This window comes from Haliotis rufescens, unplaced genomic scaffold (assembly GCF_023055435.1).
Source record: "Haliotis rufescens isolate VD_foot unplaced genomic scaffold, xgHalRufe1.0.p SCAF_3, whole genome shotgun sequence".
Lineage (NCBI taxonomy): Eukaryota > Metazoa > Mollusca > Gastropoda > Lepetellida > Haliotidae > Haliotis > Haliotis rufescens.
In genome coordinates, this window is record NW_025964001.1 from 60333319 (window position 1) to 60351219 (window position 17901).

At 41.4% G+C, this 17901-nt stretch overlaps 1 protein-coding gene across 1 annotated transcript in view; it reads right to left on the reverse strand.

The window, feature by feature from the left end:
- Nucleotides 1-17901, reverse strand: part of LOC124132412 (papilin-like) — a 48505-nt gene that overhangs the window by 9008 nt on the left and 21596 nt on the right. Inside the window, exons 9-19 of the mRNA XM_048403468.1 lie at nt 15979-16155; nt 14459-14644; nt 13504-13616; nt 11165-11210; nt 9986-10147; nt 8967-9416; nt 8037-8327; nt 6491-6589; nt 5388-5555; nt 4074-4493; nt 2148-2345 (exon numbers count right to left, since the gene is read on the reverse strand). Of these exons, the coding sequence (XP_048259425.1) occupies nt 2148-2345; nt 4074-4493; nt 5388-5555; nt 6491-6589; nt 8037-8327; nt 8967-9416; nt 9986-10147; nt 11165-11210; nt 13504-13616; nt 14459-14644; nt 15979-16155 (2310 nt within the window). The remainder of the gene's footprint in view (nt 1-2147; nt 2346-4073; nt 4494-5387; nt 5556-6490; nt 6590-8036; nt 8328-8966; nt 9417-9985; nt 10148-11164; nt 11211-13503; nt 13617-14458; nt 14645-15978; nt 16156-17901) is intronic.

Here is a 17901-nt window from a genome sequence, read left to right on the forward strand (position 1 = left end):
CAGTGTTTAAAACTGATCCATATATTTTGCTATGAGAATATATTAACGATAATAAGTATGCTGACTTAAAGTGAAAGCAACAGTGTAAAAACACAAAACATAAACAGTACTGATACCTGTAATTATTTTGTCATTTCATCTATCAGAATAATTTTCATTGAGTTTCGGTCTGCTGTGTCAGAGGATAATATTATGTCTTGGCTGATATCCCTATATGCTACTCAAAAGAAGTTAAAGAACACCCGATTCTCTCATATTACTATGGTTAATCTGTCATGGCTAGAGTAATATGAAAGAATCGGTAGTTCTTTAATTTCTTTTGGGTAGTTCTATATCTGCCTTTTGAAAAGACTTGGTTAGTCACAAAGGACATAAAGATTAGAATAAAGGCTTCCCAGGTGGCTGTTCTGTGATCAGTGTGAGAGTGTTCAATCTCATAAACATCAGATCTTAGTTCTCACTGTCGCTAAACAAAGATCTGAGGACATCCCATTACGGGGCATGTCAGAACGACCTTTCATCTGACCAATCAAAGCGTCACCTACCAGATCATGAGAGTGACAGTCAGATTTTCTAATCATGCAACCTCGAAAACATTAACACGGGGTATTCCAAACGACAGTTACGACCCATACAACTGATTCCATCAAAATTATCATCTATCTCTCGCTTCCGCGGGATTTGAATGAAGGAGGCGTTGGACAGTACGACAAATTGTAAGCACTACTATACAATCGCAACCATATATTAGACATTACAAAATTTTCGTTTGTTCAGTTTTCAAAATTTTAATCAAGAACTGTGTCAACATATTTTTCAAGCGTAGTCTGAAATGAAAGTCGCCAGGTTTCAACAAGTGCTGTAAAGCTCGAGACAGCTGCATTCTCATTGGCTGATAACGACTTCTTGTTATTCGTTTCAGTGGTCGGTCAAATTTCGCGAAAGGTCGTTCTGACGTGACCAGTAATGGGATGTCCTCAGATCTTTGGTTAGTGGAAGCGAGAACTGAGATCTGATTTTAATGAGATTGGAGAGTGTTAAACGATGACTCTGTACTTAAAGCAGACTTCTACTATTCATGCTGTTATCAGTACATCCCATCATGCTGACAGTGGGTAGACGTACTGGATGCACAGAACATGGATGCCACAGCTTCATCAACCTGTTCTGTAGCCAGGCACATCCTGCATAGAGCTTACCTGGCATTGTCTCCAATATATATCTTACATGTGTGATAACATGCACTGTACAAAATCCTTTAAATAGTAGACTCAAGTAGAGCAATAGACAGAGAAAAGTACATTATTCCAGACTAGAACACACTGGGGCTGTATATGAGAATGTTTACATGGAGACATCACATAAAGATGAAGGGATGTAATATGAAAGAAATTCTTATGAGGGTCCGGATGGGGTAGTGTAAAGATGTTTAGTGTAAAAAAACAAAACTATCATAAACACATTTTTGTCGTAAAAGATTAACATAAAAGCCATTAAAAATCCAGCTTAGTGTTAACTTTAATGTATATTGTATTCGTGCTAACAATCTTGTAAAAGTTGGATACTACTCAAAAGAAGTTAAGGATCACCTGATTCTTTCATATTACTATAGTTAATCTCTCATGTCATGACAGATTAACTTTACCATCATGAAAGAATCGGGTGATCCTTAACGTCTTTTGAGTAGTATATAAGTATGACACTACAAAAATGGCTAAAGGCCCCAAAGTTAACTGACTACTGACCTCCCCCATCAGGACCCTCTGTTATGGACAATAGATACTTTGAAACATCATCCAACATCTTTAGTTACATTTGTTGATGTTACCATGGTTACCATTAATCAATTCTATACTCTTGTACTGTGAACTTTCAGCAAGAAACAACCATGCATCAAAATCAAAATTCCAAACTAAAAACTTCTCAATAAATCTGTGAGGAGATGCAGGACAAACTAGGCTACAGCTATCTGCTAACAAATATTCTCCTACCGAGGGAGTCATGTGACAAGTGAAGGAAGACACTGTAAGACACTGTAAGACACTGTAAGGGGGACTAGTCTAGTAAGGCACAGGTTTGAGGTCCGACTATATACGTGAGGACACAGAGTAAGTCAGGATATAGGTGTCTAACCATGCAGGATATACCTTGCCTTCCATAGACACACCGAGACTGGCAGTCTGGTCGATTGTCAAAGCGGTTTTCATTTCCGCCACACCCACCATAATAAAAGCGAGTGCATACACCTCTCTCAGAATCATAGTACCACTTGATTTCATAATCTGAGGGATCGTTACTATTGTCACAGCGAGCGCTATCTGGTCGTTGGTCACACAGAGCTGACACTAGAGAAACAATGACAGGGATATTAATACAGCATTTCATATCTTTTATGATGTTACGCTACAATCTCATTAAAATCAGATCTTAGTTCTCACAATCGCTAAACAAAGATCCGAGGACATCCCATTACGGGTCATGTCAGACCAACCTTGCGCGAATTTTGACCGACCATTGGAATGACCAATCAGAAGGCAGCTTTCTCGTGCTTTACGGCACAAATTTCAAATTGGCGACTATGCTTTGAAATTTGTTGACAAATTCTTGATTACAAATTTGAAACCTGAACGAGAAAACTTTCTGGAATGGCTAATCGATGGTCTAGATTGTAAGGATTAAAGTCGTTAAACCCGTAACTATCGTTCGGAATAACCCATGTTAAAGTTTTCGAGATTGCATGATTAGAAATCACATTCCGACTGTCAATTCCATAATCTGGTAAGCGACGCACTGATTGGTCGGATGAAAGGTCGTTCTGACGTGACCCTTAATGGGATGTTTTCAGATCTTTGTTTAGCGGTAGCGAGAACTGAGGTCTGATTTTAATGAGATTGGTTAAGCTACTGAATGTCGGGCCTAAATATCTAAAGGCAAGAATACAGTGAGACCATGTGAATGAAACCTCAAGTACTCAAGTCTGCTGAGAACGATTCCATACTACTTCCATACTTATTCATTATTTTGGTCAAGTTAAGATATCAGGAAGTGTGATATGTACACATCCCTATGCAACTATGACCTTACAAGGTCAGTGACACAAACTGAAGATATCTGATGATACATCACAAGCCTTCTGATCATTGCAAGGTGATAACATGACGTAGCACATGGAGATGGTGTTCAGCAACTGATTGTTACAAGTAATTAGTTTCTTAAAGACAACCCTTAATTTTGTAGTCATTATGCTGATATCGTCATATGAGTGAGTGAGTTGGGTTTAACGCCGCTTTTAACAGTGTTCCAGTTATATCCAGCGTGTCAGCTCAATGTGGGAGGAAAGCCCGAAGTGATGCAGGTCTCAGACATTTATGGTGCTGACAAACCTAGAAACAATTGGGGTGAACCGGGATTCTAACCCACAATCATAGGTTTCTGGCGTGCCCAAGGGACACAACTCTGCACAGCGAATCGCAGCGCCTTAGACGACTGGGCCACCCGTGCCTCCCCTCATTTGAGAAAACTGATGGGGGCTGCTATTTTTTCACTGTGAGCAAGGCATCATATACCATGCTTCCTTTTGAAGTGGCTGGGACAGGGTTTCCCCCTTCCTTACCTATATCACTACCATGGCTGACACACTGTTGTACAAAATTGGTAGAAATACCATATTTGACGTAATAAGCGCCCAGGGCGCTCTCAAAAATATAAATAGGGGGCTCTTATGAGAATATTATTTTGGTGGAAAAATCAGAGTTGAAAGATAAATTTCGTGGTTTATGCTGAAAGCCTGAACTGTTTATATACGACAGATATATTGTTCCTGAAATTAATGCCCATAATTTAGGGTGTATATAACACACGCGTGTACATTGATCAATCGGAAGGGGTGCTAATTGGGATTGTTCACTTGCCAATATATAAGCAAATATTGCCGTGGGTGCTTATTAGAGCGGGGCGCTAATTACGTCGAATACGGTATTGCAAAATATAAAAAATTATATCAAATTTCAAAATGCTCTAACCAAATTGCCCAACACCATATGCAGTAAAGATCTACAGAAGGGTTACTTTACCTTTGACTCTGGGTGCCGGAGTTGTAGTGGTTGTGAGTACAACCGGGGCCAGTGTTCCAGGATGTCCCTCACAGGCGGCCTGGCATTCTGCCTCAGACCCAAACCTGTTGCCATTGCCAGCACAGCCGGTGTAGATGAACCTGTTACACCTTGACCTGCTGGTGTCATAGTACCACAGGATGTCGTAGCCGTCACAGGTGCCTCCTGCACGGGGGAGGCTGCAGACGTCGCCGCTCATGCTGCGGTCCGGGCTGCGGGACCTGCATCTACGCTCACAGCTCTCTTTAGATTCAAAGTTATTGGGGTTGCCCGAACAGCCACCGTAATTGAATTCCTGACACTCGTTAGAGGTACTGTCGTAGGCCCATCTCGCAATCAGTGCTCTGCACGGTCCTGTCTCGTAGGGCAGTATACAGATTTCTGAAAATAGGACAAAAGGTTCAATAGATAAAAATTGAAATAAAAAATGTAATTTTAGTTTATGTCACTTAGGAACTGAATTACAACACATTATGCCGATATTGTCCAATCTGTAGTGAGTGAGTGAGTTGGGTTTTACGCCGCTTTTAACAGTATTCCAGTTATATCACGGTGTGTCAGCTTAATGTGGGAGGAAAGCCCGAAGTGATGCAGGTCTCAGACGTTTACCACTTCGGTGAAACCCACGAGCATGGGTATGGTCCTGACAAGCCTAGAAACATAATCAGGGTGAACGGGGATTCGAACCCACAATCATAGGTTTCTGGCGTGCCCAAGGGACGCAACTCTGCACAGTGAATCGAGGCGCCTTAGACGACTGGGCCACCCGTGCCCCCTCCAATCTATAAGTCAAGGTCCTGTATCCAGAATGGCCTCTACAATATTTCAGTAACATCACTGACATCAGACATTTAATGAGGATGTTCACTGAACATTTAGACAGGACTTTAGCAGATGTTAGTGTGGCCTACCATATTCGGCGTAATAAGCACCCAGGGCGCTCTCAAAATTAGAAATATGGGGCTCTTATTAGAATATTATTTTGTCGGAAAAAACAGAGTTGAAAGATATATTTTGTGGTTTATGCTGACAGCCTGAAATGTTTATATACGAGAGATATATTGTTCCAGAATTTAATTGCCCATTATTGAGGGTGCATATAACACAAGAGTTTGTATTATACGCGAATAAATAAGTATTGTGTACGTTGATCAATCGGAAAGGAGGCTAATTGGGATTGTTCACGAGCCAATATATTAGCAAATATCGCCGTGTACGGTATTTTGGTTGGTTGCTGAGCACAGACAATGCTGTCTAGAAAGGTGCATAGTTTACCTTGTGGTCTGCAAAACGTGTCACATTCCTCCTTGGTGTTGAAGTTATTTTCATTGCCGTTACAGCCGCCGTATGAAAACTCCCGACACACACCACTGCTGTAGTCGTAGTACCACTTGGGTATGCTGGCATAGCACTGGCCGGCCTTTGCCTCCTGGATGCACACATCTAGCGCAGAGAAAGCAGCATCAGAGCACAGCAGGGTACAACGGGTCAAAGGGCACGGTGGTACAATGGGTCAATAGAGCATGATGGTACAACGGATCGATAGGGCACGATGGTACAACGGATCGATAGGGCACGATGGTACAACGGGTCGATAGGGCATGACAGTATAATGGGTCGATAGGGCACGGTGGTACAACAGGTCAATAGAGCATGATGGTACAACGGGTCGATAGGGCACGATGGTACAATGGGTCGATAGGGCATGACGGTATAATGGGTCGAGAGGGTACGATGGTACAACGGGTTGATAGGGCATGATGGTACAATGGATCGATAGGGCACAATTGTACAACAGGTCGATAGGGCACGATGGAACAATGGGTCAATAGGGCATGGTGGTACAACAGGTCAATAGGGCATGATGGTTCAATGGGTCAATAGGGCATGATGGTTCAATGGGTCAATAGGGCATGATGGTACAATGGGTCGATAGGGCATGATGGTACAATGGGTTGATAGGGCATGATGGTACAATGGGTCGATAGGGCACGGTGGTACGAGTTGATAGGGCATGATGGTACAATGGGTCGATAGGGCACGATGGTACAACGTGTTGATAGGGCATGATGGTACAATGGGTCGATAGGGCACGTTGGTACAACGAGTTGATAGGGAACCTTGGTACAACAGGTCAATAGGGCACGATGGTACAACGGGTCGATAGAGCACGATGGTATAATGGGTCAATAGGGCACAATTGTACAACAGGTCGATAGGGCACGATGGTATAATGGGTCGATAGGGCACGATGGTATAATTGGTCGATAGCTGCAATTTCACTGTTGTGATATCTCTCAGGAGATATTGCATGATCTCACCCCCCAAGTGTCATTGCCTGTAGAAGACAGTTCTGGAAGATAAATGCATTGTCCTACCTCTTGGTTGTGATGGCCTTGGGGCTTGAGTGGTGAAGTATTCTTCAGGGTAGGGAGTGGTTGAAGTCGTCCTCGGAGATGCAGTCACACCAAACGAGGCTGGAAATAGATTGCTTAAGTTGTCCACATGTGATAGCCAACACTGCATGTAACAAACCGGCAGTGGGAAAACAATTCTGCCATTTAAGTAAGCTAGTTGGGTCTAACAACGCTTTGAATGTTATGTCAGTACTATCATGATGTGTCAGTTAACCCACAGTGAGGAAGGTCATACCTGTGCACTATGTTTGTGACACGCATGTGACAGAATATGGTGCTCACTAGGGCTGGGATGGGTAACTCGGGTACCCGGGTCGGGTGGATACTGAGTAGGACCCGAGTACCCACAGGACTACCGGGACCCGTGGTTAGTCACGTGATATATTGTTGAATGACAAAAATTATCTAGAATTCTATGGTTACACTACAAGTCACTAGTGTTCGCATTTCTTTCTGACTATACACCCATTCCTTCTGATTTTTCATATGGTTGAATAAAGATATAACTTAAGTCAACTTCAGTGTATGCATGACCAGATTGTTTAATACACGTATCTAAATATGTTTTGCCAGGGCTATGCTAAAATGTTCCCAATCGGACATTTTGAGACATCTCCTGAGACCTACAGTGGGTACACGGGTAATAGGGTGTTGGGTACCCAGGTAGTAAGTTTGGACTCGTCCCAACCATAGTGCTGACAGCCAATGAGCATATTCCCGAGGCAAGGGAGTTAACTGACCATAAAAGTCCAGTTTCCCCCTTGCCGAACTAGGCAGGAATTATGGAGTTACATTTTGGCTGTACTAACAAGTACGACTGCCGTGCAGATTTCGGTCAACTGCAGCATTCGTCACCACTGGCCCCTTTCCGCAACCTGCAAGAAGACTCGTCCCCCTATCGATGAATGTAATGTGCCAAAATACGACAAACCAATCAGAATGCGCGTATGATTTCAAGTACTCGTCAAAGAATCCCTCACAAATAACTTTTAAATTTACATATGTCTTGCATCTAAAAATATACCCAAGACACAGTTAAATGTGTTCAATCATACTGTATAATTCTGCACACCCCGGTGAGATTTAACTTGCATCTGAAATATATATAAGATATGGGGAAATATATGTGAACCATTACGCAACGAGTTGACAATTGTTTTAGGTATGCCCGTTTGCACTAAGACGGAACCCGGCCATGAGAGGGGCACGAGTTGCTATTCGGCTTGTCCCGGAATAACACGAATTGGTCACGAATGCAACTGCAGAAGAGACATAATTCATAACAGACACTGGTGGCGCTACCATCGAGCCACAAAATTTGAACCTAGTACTGTTGTGGTGATCATGTCTAAAATTGAATTAGAATTACTTTTGCAATTTTTGAAGATTATACTTTTGGTTCAGGGAGCTAATTAAGCCTTGAGATCCAACAAGCAAAGTTAACAGGAAATATTCCCAGACAATCAAAAACACACAATCTAGATCTAATAGAGTAAGGAATACCAACCATCTACAACTTTGACTGCCATGCTTTTGACGTCGCCATCTGGCAGACTACGACAGTAGTACATCCCTGAGTCAGACTTGTCTGCATTCTTAATGGTCATCTCGCTGACCATCAGGTAGCCATTCAAGGACAGAGTGATGCCCATACGCGAGGAACCGGTGTCGGTGTTGATACGGTTTCCATCCTTGAACCACTCGATGATACGGGAGGAGCCAGAGCTCATTGTTGTGGCATCACACTTGACACGGATGTGGCGTCCAACTTTCACATAGTCCTGACCAGTCATCAGCACTGTCACAAAAGCAGCAATATATACATGAAGTTCATGTTCAGTCTGCAGCAAAGATTGTATGTACTTAGTTCATTATCAGTCAACTCTTGGTGCACCTCTGTGCCTGGTTATGCTTTCCACCAAAACATAACCGTCTCTGAGGTTTTAAGTACAAGAAACATAGGCCAGACATTTTTTCAAACCTAGTTTAAGAATCCACCAACTCCAAAAATTTGAAGTGAAAACAAAATTATAAATATGAAATGCAATGGGAATTTCATTCCATAGACAAGAAATAATTAAAATGTTAAAAAAATCAATTACTGTCTAAATACTATAATTTAAATTACTATAATTAATTCCTCATTTTGAGGAAATCAAAAACATTTGAAATTGGATATATATTTTTATAATTATTTCAACCTACCAATTTTTGAATTTTTGGCCAATAATCAGTACAGCCAAAAAATAAAGGGTGCCTTTGCATAACATTCAAATTGATGGGTGAAAGAGCTGACCACATTAGAAACATCAGATTTTCATTCTCCGTTAGGTCTGACAATAAATAAAACATCTAAATAATCAGTTGGTCAACATCGCTATGTCATACATGGTCCAAGTGTTTTCAAACTAGTCACTCCAATCTATGCATCACTCACTTGAGCTCTTTTCTGGCTTCACTCCTGGGCTCTCCGTGGTCGTTGTCGGAGGTGCAAATGTTGGTGCAGGAGTAGCAACTCTGCCCCCACACTGTCTTTGGCATTCCCTCTCCGACAAAAAGTTGTTGTCATTACCCTGGCAGCCTCCGTAGAGGAAGGCCATGCAGCGCTGACTGTACGTGTCGAAGTACCAGCGTGTGAGCTCCGCGAGACACGACCCCTTGGCTCTGGGCTGCTGACACTTGTTCACATCAACCGAGCTGGTTTTGCCAGCCGAGTTCTTGCAGCGTCCCAGACACTCTTCCTCACTGTCAAACCGGTTCATGTTGCCGTCACAGCCACCAAACCAGAATCTATCACAGCGCTTAATCTCTCTGTCCCAGTACCACTTGACCACAAAGTCCTTGCACCGATTTGAGTCTTTGTCTTGTGAACAAGGGTCAAGGTTACCTGAAAAATCCGAGCGTCATCATTGTATAAAATCATAAAAATAATAAATGGATAAATGTCATTTCGTTATAAGCGTGTTCGTTATAAATGTGGTTTACTGTACTTGATTTTATTTCTCAGCTCCCTAGGGAGTATACAAGCTGCCTGTAAGACGCTAGATGGTTAACCGACACGTAACCATCTCATCTTACTGGGTACCCATGCACTGTGTCCAAGATTATTGCACTTATATAGCGACGTGCATGTATGTGTGTGTGTGTGTGGCTGCTTGTACTAGTCCGGACTGATGCCGATTTATAGTGCTAGCACTTAGATACCATGCCACAGTTTAACATGAATATCCCACTCAGACACAGTATACTGACTCCGAGCCGGACAGTCCTTGTTTTAGCCCCTTAATGCCGAGCGCCAGACCGGGTAACAACAAGTACCATCTTTTAACGTCTTTTGGTATGACGCGGCTGGGGATCGAACCCCGGACCTTCCGCTCTCCGGGCGGGCGCTCTACCAGTAGACCACGGAGGTGGTCTACCTGTTCATGAACAAGTGAAAGAAATGGTAACACGAACCTGCAGAGACCTTGGTAGTTTCCACCCCAATGATGACATCCTCGTCACAGCCCTCCTGGTTGTATCCTGTCGCCGCAGTAACGCCATCAGAGCAGCAGCCATATTGTGTGTTCTCGCAAGGCTCTCTGCCCGACCCTACTTCACAGCCATACATTTTGGGTCCTGCGCACACACAGTGTCAACACTCTTACACATAGTTCAAGTCATAAGTACGAAAGCCTCTTAGGGCCATTTGTTTTTTTAATTTTTTTCGATACTAAGTTGAAATTTCAAGATAGTATCAACTTCTGTATCTTGAAATTTCAAGATACTAAGTTGAAATTTCAAGATAGTATCTTGAAATTTCAACTTATCTAACTTAATTTCAAGATGGTATCGAAAAAAATATATAAATAAATGGCCCTAAAAGGCTTCCGTATATAAGGCATTGCATATTTACAGAAAGAAAGTAACTGTGCTTCATATAAGTGCAATAAAAATATATCTATTTAAATTTAAATAATGCATCTTTCAATATGTATTCATAAAGACATCTCGACTCGTAGGTCGTGATTCACAATTTGCACATACATGTTCATGCACAGCGCACAATATGGATGTTTGTGTGTTTGTTGGGAGCATCACACACGTGTTTCTTTAATGTGAACAGCACACAATGATTGTTTCGCTATCAGGTGTTGAATAAAACACTTATGTTTCAATCATCTGGTGTCTCCACTGCCTTGCCTGTTTAGAAGCAAATGGTGGTCACATCCGATATTGACATTATTAATTGAGTTGTTACACCACCCCTCAATACTGTCATGTCGCTTCCGATATTGACATTGTTAATTGAGTTCTTACACCACCCCTCAATACGGTCATGTCGCTTCCGATATTGACATTGTCAATTGAGTTGCTACACCACCCCTCAATACGGTCATGTCGCTGTGTGTCCTGTTACCAGGTATAGGTTTTGTTGATGAATTTCTTACGATAAAACAATGATCAGACGAATGACCAAATATTACATTATTATTGTCAAAAACATAACATTAATACTACTTTATTTGAAGCATAGTTACTTTTTTTCACTAGTATAGATTAAACTTGTAAATCTTATTTTATGTATAGAAGTAGATTTTCTACTCTGGCGCATTTGAACATTATTAACAGACTCTTGTAATGACTGATGCATACCTTGAGCATTGGTGACTCCATCGTGGCAACACCCATACTGCGATGACTGTAATACAAGAATACAAGGATACAGAGCATGCTCACGAGCCTCAACACAGAGGTGGGTGAGGTGGGTGAGGTGAGGTGAAATTGGGTTTAACGTCACGATCAAGATTATTGCACTTAAATAGCGACGTGTGTGTGTGTGTGTGTGTGTGGCTGCTTGTACTAGTCCAGACTAATGTCGGTTTTACAGTGCTAGCTAGGGCTGGGACAAGTCCCCCTGTTACCTTACCCTACCCGGGTACTCGCTGTAGGTAGGTGAAAACTGTTCGATTGGGAAAAGTTTGACCATAGATCTGGTAAAATGTGTTTAGATACATGTATGAAACGACCTGGGCCCACTTGCACAAAGCGATCTTAGCGCTAAGATGATCGTAACTCCCATACTTCAGCATAGGTTTACAACAGTCTTAGCGCTAAGATTGCTTTGTGCAAGTGGGCCCTGGTGTATACACTGAAGTTGACTGAGGTTTTATGTTTATTCAAACATATAAAAGTCAGAAGTATTTAGTCAGAACATTAGTGACTTGTAGTTTTCAACATAGAGTTTTAGATACCTTTTGTCACTAAACAATATATCATGTGACTTACCACGGGTACGGGTAGTCCTGTGGGTACCCTGGTCCTACTCACTACCCACCCGACCCGAGTACCCGAGTTACCCATCCCAGCCCTAGTGCTAGCCCACTGATATACCATGCCGCAGTTTAACAAGTAAAACCACACTGACACAGTATACTGCCACAAGCTGACAATTCCTTGTGTTATCCGCTTAATGCCGGGCGCCAGGCAGGGTAACAATAAGTACCATCATTTTACGTCTTTTGGTATGACGTGGCTAGGGATCAAACTCCTGACCTTCTACCATCCAGGCATAGACCACTGGACCACTAAGGTGGTCTCAACACAGATGATGGGGCATCACATGCAACAATGCATCCACAATGGCATACCATGTCTTGTAACAATACACAGATGTTTTCCCCCATAAAATATACTTAAAAAGACAATTCAAATATCTGAAAAAGATTTTTCCAGTGCTGTATACATATACCGTATTAGACGTAATAAGCGCCCCGCTCTAATAAGCACCCATGGCGATATTTGCTAATATATTGGCTAGTGAACAATCCCAACTAGCACCCTTTCCCATTGATCAATGTACACAAGACTTATTTATTCATGTATAATACGCACCCGTGTGTTATTTGCACCCTTAATTATGGGCAATTAAATCTCTCGAAAATATATCTATCGTGTATAATACACACAGATTCTTCTTTTATATCATTTCAGGCTGTCAGCTTAAACCACAAAATTTACAATCTTTCAACCTCGTTTTTAATCTCACCAAAATTATATTCTAATAAGAGCCCCCTATTTCTAATTTTGAGAGCGCCCTGGGCGCTTATTACGTCGAATACAGTATATGCTTAAAATAAATATACAAAAAAGGTAGATGTCATGAATATTTTGAGGATATGTTTTGGAAGTAAAGACTGAGCACACAAATTCATAAAAATATCCCCAAACATTTTCCTGAGGTTTGTGTTCAGTGTACCTGCATACTGTGGTTGATGGTTATGATGTGAGTGTGTTCAGTATACCTGCATACTGTGGTTGATGGTTATGATGTGAGTGTGTTCAGTATACCTGCATACTGTGGTTGATGGTTATGATGTGAGTGTGTTCAGTATACCTGCATACTGTGGTTGATGGTTATGATGTGAGTGTGTTCAGTATACCTGCATACTGTGGTTGATGGTTATGATGTGAGTGTGTTCAGTATACCTGCATACTGTGGTTGATGGTTATGATGTGAGTGTGTTCAGTATACCTGCATACTGTGGTTGATGGTTATGATGTGAGTGTGTTCAGTATACCTGCATACTGTGGTTGATGGTTATGATGTGAGTGTGTTCAGTATACCTGCATACTATGGTTGATGGTTATGATGTGAGTGTGTTCAGTATACCTGCATACTGTGGTTGATGGTTATGATGTGAGTGTGTTCAGTATACCTGCATACTGTGGTTGATGGTTATGATGTGAGTGTGTTCAGTATACCTGCATACTGTGGTTGATGGTTATGATGTGAGTGTGTTCAGTATACCTGCATACTGTGGTTGATGGTTATGATGTGAGTGTGTTCAGTATACCTGCATACTGTGGTTGATGGTTATGATGTGAGTGTGTTCAGTATACCTGCATACTGTGGTTGATGGTTATGATGTGAGTGTGTTCAGTATACCTGCATACTGTGGTTGATGGTTATGATGTGAGTGTGTTGCAGTTACCTGACATGAAGCTGGACAGCCTGCATTGTTGGCTCCAGTGGCGGGAGTTCGGCCGTCTGGACAGCACCCGTAGCGAGACGACCGGCACAGGGACTTCGTTGGGCCATCATCGTCTTACAAACATAAGAACGCCATTTTGTTTCACACTTTTCATCCTTAACAATGTGTTGATATATGCAGTGCTCTGTTGGTACTGGTAAGATTTCTATTGAAAGGTTGACAGCAAAGTCACTAATTAAAAATGAAAACAGACTTGAACTCTGACAAATTGAGAATGCAGAAGGTGGCTCTACAGTGTGTCATGATGCAAACACAACCACTTAAAAACACTAAAATACTACAGATCACTGTGTAGTATCAACACAACACATAATAAAGGGGCTTCTTTAAGAATTTACTATTTTGCTGAAGTCATGTCAGAAGTTCGGACTATCCTAAGGCCAGGCTTTTCCTATTTTTAGGATTACAGATTTTTCAGCCCAAAGTCCAGGGTTGGAGGAGGGGGGAAAAAAAAGCCAGATACATTTTTTTTTAATGCAGAATATTTTGTGCTCAAAAGACTGCCATTTGTGACGACAAAGCCCCTTATAACAATAAAAATTCTACCACTTACAACACGGACAATTGTCAAGGGAGGCTATTCATGTTCGGCTTCGAGATCAACAAAGATCGATTATGTATCTCTTTACTAGTTTACAACGGTAAATTCATATGTTTTTTTGTTAGAAGGTGATGACAACGCGGCTATCAGAGGGGGAAATAAATGGAAATCGGATTTTTTTTTTACATTTTCTAAAAAATTAGAGTCGGTGGGTCTGTAATCCGAAAAATATAAAACGCCTGGCCTAATGTTTCTCAAAATTCCATCAAACATAGCATCCTCCTTGGTAGATCTCAATGAATAAGTAAATTTTTGTTTTAAGTAAATTCTTTAAGGTCAGTGAAAAATCGTCACCTTCTGAATCAATGTAGGTGGAGTCTGAACATTTCCTTTCACAGTCGGCCTTCGAGTGGTAGCGGTTGGCATTTCCACGACAACCACCATAAGTGAACTTCTTGCACTCCCCACTCTGGTGGTGGAAGTAGTACCTCGGCTTGCTAGCCTTGCAGGGTCCCTTAGCTTTGGGCAACCGACATGCACCTGCAAACATCGACACATATGTTATGCTGTCAGGTACTAAAGTACTCATGGAAATGAAAAAAAATGTTTTGCTGGATTTAATAATCGACACAAAGCATTACGCAGATGTAAATACGAAATAACAAAACAACTGGAAAAGTACTAGCCTAGTCTGGAGTTGCTAGTTTTATCTCAGTGCTCAATACAAATATACTTTACAGGAGGTAATTTGTAGGCACTTTTAACATTAAAAAATAAAACACTAAGTCCAAATTGACATGGCAGAAACAGGCTATAGGCATTATGCAAATTAGCCTGGAAAAAAGTTATCAAAACAACAATAAAAATAACAGCTATGTTTATGTACATAATAATAATGACATGTAAGTTGTTGTTTGAGAAGGGAATATGTTACTTTTACGTTCTGATATTTTGACGATGATTCACTATCCCACAATGCCACTCACAAATCACTAACCACTGACAAATCACATGCACGTGGGTTTCAAGCACCTGTTTTCACCTGTCGTCAAGGTGTCATAGGTCATGGACATTCACCTTGATCTACTAACACCTGGTTATGCTCAGTTTCACAATAGTCTGTTTTGTTCATATTTTTACACACTTTTACACTGTTTTTGTGCCAAGGCCCAATTAGTACTAATTGAGTTGTTTGAATATTTATATATTTTGTATATTAACTGCATTTATTTAAAATCTGAGATCGACAAAAACAGGTTTTTTTCATTTCCGTGAGTACTTTAGTCCAGATCATGAATTTAGTTTTCTGTCACTGATATAAGTTGTCAATGGAAGTGCAAAAGAGATATGGTTCATTTCAGTGTAGACAGTAATCTAAAGTCAGATGGTAACCTTTGTTTCTGGGCCAAACCCTGCAGGCAGTCTGTGCACAGAGAGAGTGCATGCAGATGTTGTTTTTATTGGTGTTTGTTGTTGTTTAACACTGCACTATTCAATATTCCAGCTATGATGATGGTCTGTAAATAATTGTGTCTGGATCAGTCAATCCAGTGATTGACATCATGAGCATTCATCTACCCAATTGGGATATAATGACGTGCATCAACCAAATCAGCAAACCTGATCACCAGATCATGTTAGTATCCTCTTATAACAAGAGGGCAGTAGGGTAGCCTTGTGGTTTAAGCATTCGCTTGTCACTCCAATACATGGGTACAATGTGTGAAGCTCATTTCTGGTGTCCCCCTCCGTGATATTGCTGGGATATTGCTAAAAGCGACGTAAAACCATACTCACTCACTCATACAACAAGCAAGGCTGCAGAAGACCAATTCTAACCTGGATCTACACGATTGTCTTGGTAAATGTCTCACCTGGGCCTTTAACATGAACACAGGATTTTTCACAGTCACTCTGGTTGTTGAAGCGGTTGGCATTGCCCCCGCATCCCCCGTACCAGAACTGGGAGCAGGTCCCCATCACCATGCTGAAGTGCCACTGTGCGGAGTAGTCGGAGCAGTCGCCCTTCTCTTCAGGCTGGCCACATGTCGCTGCAGACAAAGTGCTCGTATCAGCCTATGTGTACACTCAACCAGAGTAAGTATCTAAACGTCCACAGGCTTCAGGACACTATACATTATTTCTTTAACACGATGTCCGAAGCATACATGTACGCTAACTGATCTTACTCACATAAAGCCTCAATGTTTTCTGGAATAAAATATATTGTCATGATAATGTAACGGCCATAAAATTTCCGAGTCCCGTGATGGGATTAGAACCACGGACCTTCTGATCAGAGGTCTGACGTCTTGTCCACATGACCAAAGAGGTTAACCCCGTCAGCAGTCTGACAAGGTAAGGATGTCATCTGTGGGATGACTCCACGCCCTGCTACAATGACATCATGCTCTTGTTGTTGCAGTTGATTCTGAGCAAGGAATTCAGACGCAATTCGGAACGTCAATTTTAACAAGCAAAACTGTTGCAGCTAAAGGTCATTATGCAAAATCATAGAGAAAAAATATATTAACCATAACATGGTTAAGTCGGAGTAATCACTTGAACCTGTTGATTCTACTGGTGACGACAGATTATCAGGATTTCTCAATTACATAAAGTAAGAGGAATACAAATAGCAATTTTCTTTGGCTGTCGATATTCAGGTAAAATATAGAGTGATGTGAGGCACTGTGTTTTAGTATGAGGAGGGCTGGGATGAAAATCTAAAAATTAATTTGTTATGATCTTAGATTTATTTTGCCTTAATCCAGTCCATCGCAATGTGTGCTGACACTCGAAGACACATGAACATTTTCAAGGGCATGGTCAGGTCAATGACTTAGTGCTGGTTAAAAACACTTCTGTCCTTCTAACAACGCGTGTCGTCTGACGTTGATAAATGAATAATTTGTATACTCGTATATGCAAGGGGCCGACGTATGGTTCTCAGTAGGAAGTGACAACTTGGAGACGAAGGCTTGCGGTATATACAGTTTTACTCTATACATGTAGATATATACATACAAAAGACACTATGTGCCAGGTCAGCACATAGTGATAGTGGTTGTTGTCTAGGTGCCCCGGAGGACCCAGGATAACCCTAGCTAGGCTAAGGGTAAGACCTTTCTTTTTTTTCAATCTCTTTGGACCAATTCTTATATAGCCAAGGTCACCTGACATTAGTAAGTAATAAATATAAATATAAACAGTAATTCATCAGTGACATACTTGCACATCTCATTCAGGATGGCAGACGGTCGATGTACACAAAAATGGAGATTAACAATCAGGATTAGCATCTTATAAATAACAGCAATTAAGTGTTTCAAGGCATATAGATGTCATGGCTCCAGGGTAATGAGCCTTTGCAATTAAATGTTCTTCAGACAATGGGTGTCGTAAATCAGTCGCTATGACTCTTCATTGAGGATAAAAAGAAAAAGGAACGCCTCATCCAGAACAGACCCACAATACCGTTGTTTACCAACATTCACTATGTTGCACACATGTGGACAGCTCACATACTGGCGTAATATAGAACTGTTACTAAATATGTTGATCGATGTTGCGTTTTGCCTAAATGGGAGGACATCGTGGTTCCAATGTGAAAATCTCCAGTGACACGAAGAAGAGAAAATATGGCAGATTTTAGCCACCACCATTGGGATTATCCCCAACTCACAACTATCTCTAGCATGGGATTATCCCCGACTCACAACTATCTCTAGCATGGGATTATCCCCGACTCACAACTATCTCTAGCATGGGATTATCCCCGACTCACAACTATCTCT